We start from the raw sequence: 16,081 nt of genomic DNA on the forward strand, positions 1-16,081 counted from the left end.
AAATGTAAATATCAAACACATGAAACCTGGTGATTGACTTAACATGGCTACATTTACATACGTGTGATGGAAAGTCATCAGCAATCCTTTAACAAAGTTAATTCTTGTACGGCTAATGAGGATTTCAAGACCTGTGTGCTTTTGCTAAATGTAGGCTAATACCCAGTGTTGGGTAGTAGTGATGTGCTTACTCTGTTCAGAAAGGGATTACAACTTGCAATTCCGTAAAGTACAGTTACAGGTAACGCTCCATTTCTTTGAAAATTTGGCAAACATGCTTGCTGTGACATCAAATACTTCTCTGCACAGCCTTCTGCCACACAGCGCATGATGATCATGAAATAAGGATGACGGGAAAACTCATGCTCAATTTTATGGATTTCAAAGATGCAGATGAAGTGGACAGATCGGGCCTTAAGAAGGAAAACGTAATAGAGCCCGTGTGCTACGACCTCATCTCTTCCTGCAATAATTGCAATTCGAGCAAAGCAGGAAAGCGTTACAGTAACTTTGAAGTGAAAATATCTTAAAAAGTGTGAAATGAAAACACATCTTGTGGCGAGGCTATCGCCATCTCTCTGCTTGCTGTCTTTTCTTCTCTCTGCCGGGCATAACACAGTCAGGAAGGCAGTTGTCATGGTGATTAATGCAAATGCGCGCCATTAACCTGCAAAGAGAGAAGCGTCTCATACCTTGACTTTTGCAGGAAAGAAAACTGAAAATCACACCGTCTTTTATGAAGCTTGACAACTCGCTCGGATGTCATACATACGACATGCACTTCAGATTGTGGAAAACACTTTGTACACGGGGGAGTCAGACAGTGAGCTGGAAACGGAGCCCTTTCCGATGTGACTATGCAGTTATTTCTGACACAAAGCGACATGGCAACAAGTTGTTTCGAATGACAGCCGATGCCTCGACTGTGCCATAACAACTGGGATCATTAGTGTACATAAACCGGTCGAGGCATCGCATCTACAGTTCTGAAAGCAATGTGGCCGACGAAGAATGCCTTAATGAGAGTGGGAAAGGGCAGGGGCGAAGGCATCGTTTCGCCGGGGGGCCATTATATGGGAATGTGCCCTCGCCTCGTCCTCACCTCTTCTTGACCGCTCGACCCCCTGGCTCCAGAGGCTAACAGTGTATTTTTGGGTCCATCCTCCAGAGCACACTGCCGCTGTCTGCCGCGCTGACACAAGCCAGACACTCGGAGAGCGAATCTAATTACAGAGACAATTATGATTGTGACCCAGTTCGACCCGGATTTGTAATCAAATGGACTCATTTACCTTGAGCTTTGGAGCTCCATCTTCTGAGGAGTGAGCGTGAACCCAGAAGCTCCTCTGTCACTCAGCGTCTCTAGAACTGTACACTCTCTTTGTTACACACTGCGCACAGTTATCATCGACGTACGTGTTTATTTGTCAGCTGGATGCATCACAGTTCTCCTTTATCCATTCCAAATGATCCAAATAGTCTCAGCAATAGGTCTCCATTAGGGCGCGTGATAACTCAATATTACACAGTTTATCAACTGTCAGCAGAATCATATGATGTGATCTTATTATGTTGGCAATCTACCCATCTCCGTTGTTCACGTCAATGATTAAGAGCAAGCCATAACTACCAACTACCAAAATGACTGATTGAAACGAGTCGTTTAACCAGGCATTCGTGCAGAAAGCAGACGTGTTTAAAAACAGTGTCTGCATTGGTGGGACGCGTGTTGTTTCACATGGCAGAGCCGACCTTGATAGCATGAGACGATCGTCTCTTGCATCCCGACGATCGTGAGGTAAGCACACAAAATACAGAGTTCATATTAAAACCACAAACGTGGGCTTGCACGTATTTGATTGGACAATGCGTTGCGTAAAAAGTTATGCGAGGTTTAACTTTTTTGCCAGATGATTGTGCGGTTTTTCTTCTTCTTCTTCCCAGAGCCCTCATGAGTCTGTACCCGATGCACCATGTAGTGGCCTGGGTTAGAAGGAATGAGCGTCGGCTGTGTTTTTTACTGACGCATATTACCAATATCTGAAATAACCTTTTTAACTATAATTAAGGATTTCGGCTACAGCACCCAACCCAACCTCATTCATTATTTTATGCTAACCTTTTCAATTTCAAGAAATGATGGCCGTCCAGTGAGTATTTTTTCACTTATAGTGAAGATAAATAGTATGAAAACAAGTCCCCAAACTCACTCAAATGTTGATTGTGTCTTTTATTAAGTGTTATGATTCCTAATAAGATTACATCGTCAAAGCTAAATACGTTTGTTTCCCCCCTAAGCTTCTTATCTTTATTCCTAAGATACATGGATTTCACAGGACAGCTTTGAAAATAATCTTTTGGAGAATCAGCAATTCTGTGTACACCAATTAGCTAGTTATGAGACAGATCTCATTCGTGAAGTTAAACCTCAGTGGCACAACCAGACAACAACTGAATTCACAAAACCAGAAAAAGTTGGCAACAACCAGACCCTCGGGAGCCCGAAGGCCCCATTCTCATGGTCTGCCAGTTGGTTTGAGGTAATCTGCACTGCTGTTCTTGTTACATTTTAAAGGCCCCACCCCAACCCGAGCATCTACCTGTAGGCTCTGAGTCCCAGGGGCCTCATCACTCACAGGGAGTGTGGCGTGACGAGGCTAGGAGCCTTGATGCCTATTATCAATATTGTGAACATTCTGCGTTCACATAACAACCTGAGTTTTTTTTCTCCTGACAACCTAATTACCACAAACAGGAGTCAAAAGGTTTGCTAAGCAGGTCAGGTCTGGCCATGCAACCACAGTCATTCTGAACACAGCGAGCTAATGGACAATGAAGTAGTTCTGGTTAATGTTCTGGCTCGAACCAGACGGCAACCTCCAGGTCGGAGAAGTGAAGCCAATGCTTAAGTGCCTTAAACTTGCATTCTTTCTCATAGCTTTCGAGTAAAGTGAGGCTACTTCGTATTTGATTCATTACCTCAGTAAACACTGTAACCGTTGAGTTTTTGTTCTCAATCTCCAGTTTTAAGTCTTCTTCAATTCGGCATGATGTTCATTTAGTAAATCATGGTCCCGTTTAGAGTAAAATAGACCACATCGCAGGGTATGTTTTAGGGTGTGGCTACCTTGTGATTGACAAGTCGCTACCAGGGCGTTGTCCGGTCTGGGAATTGTCCGTGTTTTTGTCTTTGAACTTGAACATTTTCAGTGTTTTCAGTTCACGAAAGGTCATTATAACCGTTTTGGTTGCCAAAATATGTCTTATTCTTCGTTCGGTTGTACTTTGCTCAACCCTCTTGTGTCATTTCCGGGTTGCAAAAAGACAAGATGGCAACGGCTGAAAAACCAATATGGCGACAGCCAAAATGCACAACTCGAGGCTTCAAAACAGCAGTCCACAAACCAATGGGTGACCCTGAGCAGACTTCTTGCGCAACATTAAAACATTATGGAACAAGCATCGCCGAGGTGAAAGTCCTGTGTTTGTTTGACCCAACCACCAGCGCTCCCACCCTAACCCTCAGTGGACTTTTCCCTTTTTTATATCTGTAACTATACTATGAAACTTTCAATGACTGTCACTCTACATACTATGTCACGAGTGTCGCTCGTTGCAGAGCGTCACTTGCTCTGACTGAATGCAAAGACATCAACATTCAACGTATACGTGGTTTGGAGAAAACATACATTGCCGTCATTTATTCCTGGCGACGAGTTCCGAGGCTCAATGAGAGTGTCAAGAGCAGACCTGCTGTGGATAAATAGTCTTATTCCTCACACTTATCCTTCCCCTGAGAACTCGTACCTCTGAAGTCACCCTTGCTACTTTGCATAGCACTCAGACGTGTTCGCCGGTTCACCGCGAGTTCTGCGACAAGGCCATGCTCAGTGACACCCCCACCTCCTATCTCCCGCAGGCTGCTACAGTGTCTCACCGACAAAATATTTGCCGGAGCTGATTTCGGGGTTGCGTCGGGCTCCCTTTGAGGATTGCATCTCGGTTTTTCAAAAGAACTGACGCTCTTACAGTTTACTTCAGAAACGAATCTGTGCTGAAAGACAAACTAGAGCCGCAGCTCTTCTTTTTCTTTCTAAAGCTTAAACACCAAACAAAACAGAACAGGAAAAAAAACAAAAAACTAATCTGGCTCACTTTGTTGTGGGCAATGTTTTTTGGATCCTCGCTCATTTCTTCTGCTAATTGCAACATGGTAATTAGGTGTAGAGTCTAATTTACTACGGGGCTTCGTTTAACGATTTATGCATTATTCAGGGGGAAAATCCAAGGAGGAGGAGGAGAACAATAGCACTGATGATACTTGTGGTTTTGATGATGACAGTGAGGATTGAAATGGGACTCACAATGTAGAAGAGGCAGAAAGCATTGATGATGATGATGATGGTGGTGATGATGATGATGATTACGGCACCGTGGCGGTGACTGTGGTTGCGGTGCTCGTGAGCCAGGAACATAAAGGAGGGTCATTGACCTCTGATTTCAGTCCTATTTCCCCTACAAGCCAAGTCCTAATAGACTCCATTAACAGAGAGAGGGGGAGAGAGGGGGAGAGAGGGGAGAGAAAGCCCTGACGCTGGAGCTTTCAGAGTAAAGTCTGCATATGTGATGACTTGCAGTCTGGCTGGCTGAATGAGGCACGCTCAGAGCCTGATAACCACCTCTTTCCTTATTATTTCCCCTCATTTAACTCACTGTGTGCCTCCATCACAGTCCATTTTCCTGTGTGTGTGTGTGTGTGTGTGTGTGTGTGTGTGTGTGTGTGTGTGTGTGTGTGAGAGACACACACCAGTGTGGGACATCGCTCACTCCTGCAGCACGTTATTTCACAGCAATTTTGGATAATGATTTATTTTACCATCCACAATTGGAAAGCCTTCCGCTTGAAAGGGAATGATAAAAACAGTAATCCCTTTGCAATTATGTGGCGAGAGATAGTCACGTTCATTGAGATTCACTGATACAGGACGCAGGACGTTCTTCTTCAGTGTGGCCAGCTCAGTATATCACAGGAAAATTCATATGCCTTTCAAATACACTGGCCCCACTTTGAACACTGGGATTTAAAGCTCTGTTCGTGTCACGAATAATGCCCGCGTTGAGATCAGTGCCGACGAGACTGGGATCTCTTCGGGGCTCTGTCACTTCAGTTGCCATTAGGTGGTGTATTTTTCTGACAAATTAGCATTTAATCAAATTAACACAAGCCTCTGCAGGCCTTTTGAGTCTGAGATCCAGACGTCAGTTAATTCAGCCTTGCTGCCAATGGTGGAAGAAGTAGTCATTACTTCTACTTTTACTTCAGTCATAGCAATGCTGCTGTATAAGAATACTCTTATGAGTAAAGGTCTCCTGGATTCATAGAAATAAGTATTGGCAGCAACGTATCCAAAATAAAAGTCATCCTACTGCAGAAAAACAGCCCCTCTTAGTGATATTTGATGTATGACATAAGTCGATTGCTAATAGTGATTGTTGTAAGCTGCAGCTGGTGGAGCCAGTTGCACTACTTTATATGGTAAATGGATCTACTTTACTGGGTAAAGTGCTTTACAATTTTCCTCTCATTACACATACACCGATGGCAGTGGAGCCGCCATGCAACATGCGGAGCTCGAGGACCGAACTTCCAACCTTGTGAAAAAAAGACAACACGCGCCGTACAGCTAGGTAGTTCAATCCAGTGGATCACAACCAAGGGGTCGCATCTGCCCCAAAGTGAGTGAGAGACTGGATTACGTGCATGCATCATTTCATGTTGAAGGGAATGGCGGACTCCACCACTACCAATACAAACTACTGTACAGACAGGGAATTATTGAATGCCAATACATTGAAAAAAATGCCGACCATGAAATGAGGTCATTTTTATGACTTTTTCATGTCATTGCATTTTATGAAAAAATGTATAATTTTACATCTTTGGTTCTCAAACGGGTAGTTAAATCAAACCATGAAAGTTTATAGGGGAAATTACATTTTGGTCCAATGTATTTAAGGCTACTTGAATAAATGTATTTACCTTCCACCACTGGTCATCCATTAAATAGACCGTTCCAAACTGTGAAATTGCCACAGGACACAAACCCTAGACCTTATGCGCTCCCACGGGACATTAAGAGCAGATGTATGACATCTAAAAGTGATGAATTGTTCCCCATAATCCTTTGGGTTTCAGGCTGTGTTACAATATCGATGTGGGAAAGCATGTGGAGGATTTGCAGTCTGGACACATCAAAGCAAAACGTGCAATCTTAGCGCCCCATTTACGAGAAACTTTATCCACCACGGTCCACTTCGCAAGAGGATGCTCCACTTCTACAGCCAGGATGAGAGTCCGCTGCACGGAGATTAAATGCAACATGTGCCTCCTTTAGGAGGTGAGAAACCAAGAATCTGAGCCTCCATTTCTTTTTCTCCCACGTGCAAGACAAGTGGGTAGTTTGCCAGTCGCGTTGTTCCTCAGCTTCGCATTATGCATCACAGGTCGATTTGAAGTTGGGAAATCAAGTGGGGCAGCAGTTTTGAGAGATCAAGGAGCTGCAGCATTTTAGGCAAAAGCAACACTCATTGCCACTCCAAAAGCGGGGAGCTTCTCCAGAGCGAGCTTAATTACCAACTGCAGCCAAAGCTTCATTTATAAACCACAGCGCTGTTACTGGAAATCAGAGGCGCTAATAAGTTGCCTGCCCATTCTAGGTCATCAACATAAGCAGGGGGGGGGGGGGGGGGGGGGGGGGGGGGAGCGGCGAGAAAGAAGGAGGAAGTGTTTTTTTTAAATCCCATTTTCTTGTTAGTTTGTGACTTAAACTCGGCTCTTTGGTATATCCACTGCTGTTTTGTATCATTATGTGTGAAGTGGAGTAATTATCTAACAAATGTATAAAAGCTGCTCTCTAATTAAATGCCATGGGCTGTGAGAGATGGAGATTAATTATTTATGCTGCTTTGATGAGAGCTAGCTAGCTCTAAGGAGCGAGCAGGCCGTCGCTTTTGGAGCCGAAATCAGCGAAACCTTTCTAGGGGGTATTTGGGGAAGAAAGAAAAGAAAAGTCTGCTTCTTTGCCACTGGGATCGAAGTGCGTCAGTTTCTTCCAGTTTCTGCAAAGATGTAAATTGCTCATGGGAGGAGGATATTTTCATTCTGGTATTTACAAGTCAGGAAGAGGTGAGGCCATGTAGAGACTGTTTGACAAGGCATTTATACTGCGCCAAGTGGAAGAACAGTACTGTTTTTAAAAAGGGACAAATACAAAATGTCAGATGTGTTGTCCCTAGACCTCCTCTACTGGCAAAGAAAAAACAAGTAAAAAAGAAAAGCTTGAACAATAATGAGGCACAAACTGAGGAGAATCAACTAAATGAGAAGGGAGCAAGCCAAAGTCAGATAAGAATTTCTTATTATTCCAATAAAAAATACATTCATACAGAAATATAACAATTTTGCAAAACAATTTCAAATAAAAATTTCATAAAGCATAAACATAACAATTTTACAAAAGTTTTTTTTTTTTTTCCTTTCATTTTTATACAAAGATTCAGTTGAGAACAAAGAGCTGTGTGTGCGTGTGAGAGAGACGGAAGATGTTGGGGTAGTGTGGGATGAAAGCGTTGATGAAAGATGCGAGCAAACATGGGGCTCAATCAAGGCTCAATTACCACCAGAACAGTATTGGCTGCCGGGTTGTTGTTTTTTTATCCGCACAATGGACGTTCCTCTCCTTTGCCCACTAAAGATGCTGCCAGCGCGCCCAAATGCATCGCGGACAGCAGATTTTAAGTTTGTACTCATCCCGTCTGATCTGAAATATTTAAGAATGCAACGGTGATCTCTGATCTAGAGCAGGAGGCACAGATCGCTTGAACCTGAAACGGTAGTAAGTATGACCCCACAGATCCATCTCTAAGGGCGATATGGTCATGGGCTTCTTTTTTGGGTCAAATCTTCCATGTGCATCGTCACCGTTTGATCTCCTACCAAGAGCCCCCCCCCATCCTGTGTTTTTCATAATACTGTTGCAGCTCGGCTAAAACAACGCTCCCCAGACAGGGTCAATAACCAACCTACACAGTCAGCAGTCTGTGACAGATTCCATGCCAACAAAGCCTTTAGCAATTCATTACAGAGAGGCAGTACAAGGCGAGGCCTGTCCGACTGCAGCCTGTTAATTACAATAAATCTTTAGAGTTCTCTTCAGTCCCACTCGCAGGGATGTATGTGTGTGTGTGTGAGGGGGGGCATGAGAGGAGACAATGGTGTTGGTGGTGGAGGGATAGCAGCCCTGTATGACGAGTCTAGTTTGTTCGTACTTCAGAGCAGAGTGATGGACTCGGGTACATACTACACAGTAGCATGTGCAATGACAACGCCTTTAATAAGTGAAGTTAAGTGCTCTAAACATACAGCGTTGGTCTGATTCACATGTTCCGACTGAATTCAACGTGATGTCTGCAAACTGAACTGGTGCTGACTCAAAGACGACTGCGGAAAAGGTGCTTTTTTTAATATATCACCATCAACCGACAGGATAGATTGCGGACAGCAGCCAATAAACACAAAGAGGTGCGTCTTAACGTGGAACTGAGCCTTGATCAAGCGTTTCAAATCACCCAGACGACAAATGTGACTTCCCCTGGGAGGGAAAAAACAACCCACCGCTGCCACGGGGTCGAGTCACTTGCATAAGGCACCATTAAGGTCAACAGTGCATTATTAGATAGAAAAGAAAGTACAAAAAAATAAAAATAAATCAAAGTTACTCCTCAAGGCATAGGATGAGTGAGAAAATGAGGAAGTAGTGGGTGAAATGTCCAGCCAGATGAATGAAACGAGTGAGGTTGTAAAGAAGAGGAAATCATCAAGGCTTTATGTACAATATATTGGAACATTTAACCGTCCGCACTTTAGCTGCACTTTTATTCAAACTATTTGCAGTCCTGATTACAGTGGAAACATGAAATGAACAAACCCTAGAACCATGCAACACCTGTCTATGATACTGACGTTATAGTATAGTTGTGTTATACCTCTAAGCACACAGCTTATACAATTGGACTACAAATGAGCTTCGTAGCTTGTAAAAAAAAAAAGAAGAAAAAAGAAACCAGGCTACATAACACATTGCACATTTAGTAGCTGCACCAAAAAACACCAAAAAAAAAGCTTCTGTCATACAGTGACCAAGGAGAGGAGGGGGCTTGTGGTCTCTGGGTCACTGACCAGAAGGGGGACAGGTCCACCTTCTCTCGGGTCAAACCAAAGGCCTGAAAAAGCTCCAGAGAACCCCCCCCATACAGTCTGGGTGCCAGACAAGACAGGCAGGAACCTCCACCCTGCCCCGTCCTCACGCTGCCACCGGGGAAACACCAATGGCATGTCTCCCCGCAGAAACCCATTCAGTCCACAGCAACATTGGTACCAGCCCCGCACCGTCCATCCATCCATCAACCCCATCTCGCCTCCTGTCCTCCCAAGGGAGTGGGGGGGGCCGGTCAGCCAATCTCAGACATTCACAGTGCACACATGCTTACCTCAGACAGTTTTTGTAAAGTACCAGTGTATCTGCTGTCCGGGAATGTCCCCACCCACCTCCCCCCAAAACATCATGCACCATACATACGAGTCAGTCACACTCTGTGTTTTTGTCTTTGTCTTTTTTTTTAATATGTGTCTGAGTTGTACATCCTTCTCAAGCAAAAAGGTTTCTTCACCCCCCCCCACACCCCGTCGTCCATGATTTTGTCCTTTTTAGTTTTTAAGTTGCAACAGACAACCTTCAGAGCGCCCTGTCTCCAAAGAGAGGTCCCGGAGGCACTGGGTTTCAGTATGGTGCAAAACGGCATGCTTTGGCTGGAACACACTCCCCGCCACTCTGCCCTGGGACAGTTCAACCAAGAGACTGGTCGGGAGATGGCGTTTTTTTTTCCTCCCTCCCTCTCTCTCTCTCTCTCTCTCTCTTTCTCTCTCCTTTTTACAACAACTTCTCCCCCCCGTCGCTGTTGGTTGGAGCTCGACCCGCTCTAGACGTGCCTCTTCATGTGAAGGGCAAGATGGTCAGACCTGGAGAAACATCTGGGGAGAAGAGAGGGGGAAGTCAGTGACAACGCAAAGATGGACCGCAGGGGAGCGAGACGCGTTTGCAGGGAATGAAAGTAACAAGCTTTGTGCAACAGCGCTTCTTCTGAAGATAAGAACTTGAGAGCGATCAGTCCAAAAGATTACGGGCTTCGTACAGTCATGTCATGCGAGGCAATAACTGAACCATCACATTCCACTGAGAGAAAGGCTGACTCCAAATGACCTCCTGATTGATCTTCAGGACCTTTGTTTTTAGCTACCTGAATCAAATCCATCAGTGCATCCCATCATTAAAAGGACATGCATCATTATCTGTATGATGAAAGTAAAAATAAAAAATACATCCACGGTTTGCGTGGATGTAGGAGCAGGCTTACCGGTCACAGTGACTGCATTTGAACGGCTTTGCACCGGTGTGCTTCCTGAAGTGTCTGGTCAACTCGTCGCTTCGTGCAAACCGCCAGATGCAGCCCTCCCACGAACACCTGTACGGTTTCTCACCTGCAGAAGCAACAAGGAGGGGGGGGGGGGGGGGGGATTAGTCCAAAACGCACACACACACAAAAAACAAGGTTTTCCTGCGGAGGCTGAAATTGGATTTGTCATTTAAATGAGTTCAGATCAATCACCCCTGTGTGTGGGGTGGGGGGTTGGGGGGGGGGGGGCAGGCCAGATGACACAAGTCACTGACAAATCACTCAAGATTCCACCGAACCTGTTGGATCACCGGCCGTGTTCACATGCAACCTGGACATGCTTAGAATGCTAAGAGCGACGCTGCGATGGGTCCTACATCAAAACGATTTAAAAAAAGAAAAACGAAAAAAGCCACACGTGCAATTTCACACCGCTAATCAAAAATAAAGAGACGCTCAAACGACCACTCGACGCCCTTCCAACTCCGTGGCCCCTGGCTCCCCGCCCAGTCACCCCTTTCCCATGGTGAAACTCAATCTGCTTTCAAGTCCTTTTATCTCCCATGTGCAACCCCCCCCCCCCCTTGCTTGCTCCCTCCCTCCCTCCCTCGCTCGCTCACATTCCAGATAGATTAGGTCACAGTTTAGGTATCCAGCCATGCAGAGCTAATACCCACAGCGCTCCAGCTGAGGACATCATGCAATGTGGACCTTTAATTACATGACACAATGGTTGGGCGACTGAATTAAGAGCACTTCCGCTCTTTCACTCCGTAATAAGTGAAGTTTTCTTTAACTCTGTGAATGCATTGCTTTTGCTTGAGCTCAGCAGAGAAGACTCTTTCTGTTTACACGCATCACACGTGGGTCCGACGGGCGCTTTGGAAAAACTCACCCGTATGAGTGCGCTGGTGTGCTTTTAGGTGGGAGCTCTTCGTGTAAACCTTGCGACACCCGTTGAACTGACACCTGTGTACCCGCCTCCTGCCGTCCGGGGACGCTTCCCCGCACATGAGTCCCATCTTTTCCGCGCCCTTCGCCGCCCCGCCGCTCCGGATTTTGACCGGCAAGTGCAACTCGGCGGCGACCCAGCCGGCGGTCACGCCGCCGGCCTCCGAGGTGGCCTCCGGAGAGGACGGGGGCGTGCTTATGACGGAGGGGCTAAAAGGTCCAGAGCCGACCAGGACGGAGCCCAGGGGGTTGGAGGTAAAGCTGTGCGTGGGGGAGAGCTCCTCGGAACTGTCCGACGCTTCACTGCTGGCGTCCGAATTCACACTGTTGGTGTCCAAGATTTGGCTGTCCTGATTGTCCTCCTCGTGGGCCACGGGCAGCTTGGGGTCGGCCTTGGCCTTGTCCTTGTCCCCGCAGGCCAAGATCAACTTGCTCCAGAGGTCCCCCTGGCTGTCGAACTTGAGTTCGGACGTGGAGACGTAGGGCTCGCTCTGCAGATAGCGCTCCAACTCCAAGCATGTCTGGTGGTACGAGAGAGAAAACAGTCAGAATGAGTGAACTACAACCGCAGCACTGAGAGAAAGAGAGAGAGAGAGAGAAAGAGAGGGAGGAGGTTCCTTCAGAACCAGCAAAACGCTTCAGTGTGGGAAATCCTTTTAAATGAGTCATGTGCACATACACCCCCCCCCCCAAAAAATATAAAATAAAGCCTTTTGCGGTGTAACGTTCGTAGCAGGAAGCATTAACCAGGAAACGGTAGCTACGCTGCACATTTCAGGCTCGTGGCTGTGATGACAACACAGCTGTGACGACACATGGATCGAAAGGAACTTAATCAATTCATCAAGAACAATGCCAAATATGTGTTGGTTCCAGCTGCTCAAATGCAAGAACCTGCTGCTTGCGTGCATCGTACAAACACACACGACTGTCCACCAATATTTGGGATTTGGGTGAAAAAGAAACATCCCAACACACAAAACCAGCCTTCCTGCTTCACGTCATTTCCTTGAATCCCCCCCCCCCCGAACTCTGCTGCACCTGAACCCAACACTTAAAAACGTGCATTGTCATTTCAGCACTCCAATGACTCACTCAACAAATCTAGAGTCCTTTTAAGGAAGCCGCTCAACTCTCCCCCTCCCTCCTCCCCTCCGACATGAGCCATTCAGATGCTTTTTACTCATGTGAAACCTCTGCCATGCAATCACACATCCTGTCTGACGGCCACGAAGAAAAAAGAAAAAGACACCCCGCTTCACAATTGGCTGAAGAGGCCTCTTAAGTTGACAAGAAGAAGAAGAAGAGTGTCATGTTGTGGAGCTCATTCCAAGCAGAGGACGATGCAAATGGGTGATTTAAAACAATGTGACAACAAAAAGGAAAACAAATGTAAAATAATGGTGAGGATTTCGTTTCAAATAATTATGGGGCTGAAACACTGAATCCCATTTTTAAAGTGTATGAAGCAGTTTTCAAAAAGTGCCAAAACTGACTATATCATCAAAGAAAAAAAAGGAAGATATAATTTTTTTGAAAATGACAGAGCTGATCCTGAGCCAACGCGCTACTTCTGATTTGGAATCAACTGCTGACTGATTTGAAATTCTACTTCCTCCTCCCACAGCGGCTGCAGCGTTAGCGGTGACACCAGCTCACGTGCCCTGAGACAACCCGCTGAGAGGAAAGGAAGAAGTCATGCTCGAAATACAGAAGAGCAGTTAAAAGAACAAAATACCCCCAAAAAAATAAAGAAGCACCAGCACGCCGCTGTTGCGCTGTCCCCACTCATCTTGGCGCAGCACAGCCTCGACTCCAGCTGTCAGACTGACACACTGATCCACTTCAGGCTGCCAGAAAACTTCATAACGACGCTGGACCGTGAGAAAAAAACCCAGCACGTCAGGTGAACGGGACGGGCGCCGTCTAAGCACCGGGGCGCCTTGTGTGTTTACAGCCGTTACGATGTGGGGATAAACGCCGCGGTGTAATCTAGCAAAGCAAACGTCTATCAGTTCCGCTTTGCCACACAAGCTCAAACAGCGACCGTAAGAAGAAAATAGTTGATGTGTGCATGTATATATTCACCTGCTGCCAGTACTCCTCCAGTGACGGTAAGGCTGAGAAATAGCCCGTGTCGTGAACTATTTGAAGTTCCTGAAAGATGCTGCACATGGGTAGAACATCCATATTTTTTTTTTCCAGAGCTTTGTTAAAAAAAAAAAATGCAATATAGCTGCAGTTAAATGTGTTTGTCAGGTAGAAGGAGAAAAAAATAGACCCAGTAGAAGGAATAAGAGCGGTCCCCTGCGATGCAAGCAAAGAGGCGCTTGTTTTCAGCAGCCGATCGTCCGTCGGTTTTCCCCCCCCTTCGTCTCTCTCTGGCGTTCAAGGTGTTTGCAAACACTGCGCCGGACTGGATGGGGAACAACTGCGCTCTGCAAACTTCCCTATTCAAACCCCCCGAATCCCGCCCCCTTCACCCCCCTTCCCCTCCCGCCTGCCCCTACTCCACGGCAGGATTACGCCTGCGAGGGTTGTCAGCCAATCAGCGGCGCGCAGCGTAAAGGCTCGCAAATGATATCACGGTCGGCCAATCGCGGCCGGCCTCCGAGTTAATTTGGTTTTCTCTGCGTTTTAATTGGCCCGTTTGACTCCCAGCCTCTCGCCGCCGATTGGCTGGTTATTTTTAGGCATGTATATAAAGCTCTCTCCCGGAGTCGTCCTCCTCTGTCTGCGACGTGTTTCGCCACATACAGCGCATGTGAGCCGGACGGGTTTCACTCCGGTTCAGTGGGAAACGTCTCAGTCGCTCTCCCACTCGCTCTCTGTGTAACTTTGTCACAAGTAGCACTTGCAACACTGCTGTTTAAGGAGATGGGTTCACCCGGCTGTAACGGTGGCGTAGTGCATGTGTTGACATCAGGCCACCAGAGAGTGAACACATGTCTTGGGACACAAAGTGGTGACTAATGGATGGCAGTGCACTTATTGTGTTATTGGCTCATGCACGAGCTTACAGGAAACGTTTGTCCTCACTTCTCCTCTGCCACTGAATCAATACACAACGAGAGACTTCTGCTTTAAAAAACACTGACAAGTTGCTCTCCGTCATTAGTTTGAAAAGCTTTTATCATCTAGTTTGCACTTAAAAAGGGAGAGTGGCGGAATGAATGTTCAAAGTGGTTCCCTAAAGTTGAAGAATTTGTTTTACCCTTGCTGAGTTATTACAGTACATGGAAGAAACACTCAGTTCGCCCCAACCACACACACACACATTTTTTTGAGATCAGCGTAACCACATGTGCTGTTTAGCAGCACTTTCACCCAATGCGTTGTCATAATAAACCAGCTTGTGACCCAGCGGTAGTGTTGATATGGTTGATATGAGCTTTAAAAGTGATGTTTTCTTCTCAAATTGATTGAAGGTTTCCATACTTCCGAGCACAAGATCACACATTTCTTTATTCTATACACTGCAACGTTTCTGTTTTCTTACAATGTTTATATCGATTTGTGTTTTAACATAAAAAAAGATGACATAACATGTAATCATTTAGTCGATCAGTTTGACATTTAGTGCTTCTGCTTCTTCTCAAACCGTTCTGTATTATTTAGGTTGCGGGCTTTGTGAACACAGTATTTCCTCCATCGTCTGATATTTAGATTCTTGATTTCTCATTCTGTAACGTATCTTCCCATCCACCCATTTTTATCTCATGCTAATTTGGGGTTTAAACCAGTTTATAGATGTTGTTCGAGTAGAGTTAGTAGGCCTACAGGTGATTTTCTACCTAAAATACATGCATAATGCGTTGTATATGTAGTTTGTATTTTTAGAGATGAAAGTATCCACTATTTCACACCAACAATAAAAAAATAAAGAAAAGTCAGATATGAACAGAAGTTTGGAACCACAAGGTTATGAAATGCAAACATACATAAAGCTGGTGAATTCTTGTGTCCAGAGTGGTTAAAGTTGGAATTTGAGTCTTTGACATTCAACACAGAAGTAAACACGGAAACAAAATGACAGAGCTAAATTAGAACTTCCATAATTCCACTGTTGTCTGGCGATACCAGCTGCATTCCCTCATGAATCACTCTTCACGCCGGTCACATTCCACCATTTGGCAACGACGTTACGTCATCCAGACTTATTCTTATCATTTCCTCCTTCCAGAAGCGTGCCACAGAAGTCGTCTCTTCCTGCAGCTATTCCATAAGTTCTCCCACACACACACACACACACACAGCAGTCGGTCGCACCACGACACGGCGTCGCGGCACGCCATCGCCCCATGAGACAAACGACGTCTCCACACAGGAGACACATTGTCTTCCAAGCGGCAGTATTTTCTGCATGCCTTGCCGAGTAGACAACTGAGCGTCCTTTGTGCCGCTCTCAGCTGTGAGGCCGTATTTGTCACCCATAGCATCTGATTTAGTCAAATGGCGATGGGACGCCTTGGGAAGCCTGGAGCAGGCCTCAGTAGCCCTGCAAAGGAATCCGCCTTTGCTTTCATGTCCCTAATGGGGCTATTCATTATGCCCCCCCCCCTCAGGGCCGAGTGGATGCTTTACTTTGAAGAGTCAAAACTTACTGTCCATTTCCAAG

The 16,081-nt window shown here is 45.9% G+C and overlaps 1 protein-coding gene across 1 annotated transcript; it reads right to left on the reverse strand.

The window, feature by feature from the left end:
• Positions 1-9,725: 9,725 nt before the first annotated feature.
• klf6a (Kruppel like factor 6a) lies at positions 9,726-13,868 on the reverse strand. Its single transcript, XM_079291815.1, has 4 exons — positions 13,552-13,868; positions 11,408-11,984; positions 10,474-10,597; positions 9,726-10,090 (listed from the first exon to the last, which is right to left on the reverse strand). The coding sequence occupies exons 1-4, from the start codon at positions 13,651-13,653 to the stop codon at positions 10,039-10,041; spliced, it is 855 nt and encodes a 284-aa protein (XP_079147941.1). The 5' UTR covers positions 13,654-13,868; the 3' UTR covers positions 9,726-10,038.
• Between the last annotated feature and the right edge of the window lie 2,213 nt (positions 13,869-16,081).

Source organism: Melanostigma gelatinosum (genome assembly GCF_949748355.1).
Source record: "Melanostigma gelatinosum genome assembly, chromosome: 20".
Lineage (NCBI taxonomy): Eukaryota > Metazoa > Chordata > Actinopteri > Perciformes > Zoarcidae > Melanostigma > Melanostigma gelatinosum.

Bases quoted from the DNA above. Each gene is read 5' to 3' on its own strand.
- klf6a (XM_079291815.1), bottom strand. From the start codon at position 13,653: ATGGATGTTCTACCCATGTGCAGCATCTTTCAGGAACTTCAAATAGTT. The intron at 10,598-11,407 runs GTGAGTTTTTCC...TTGCTTCTGCAG, and splicing joins ACACCAGCGCACTCATACGG to GTGAGAAACCGTACAGGTGT. The intron at 10,091-10,473 runs GTAAGCCTGCTC...TCTTCTCCCCAG, and splicing joins AAATGCAGTCACTGTGACCG to ATGTTTCTCCAGGTCTGACC.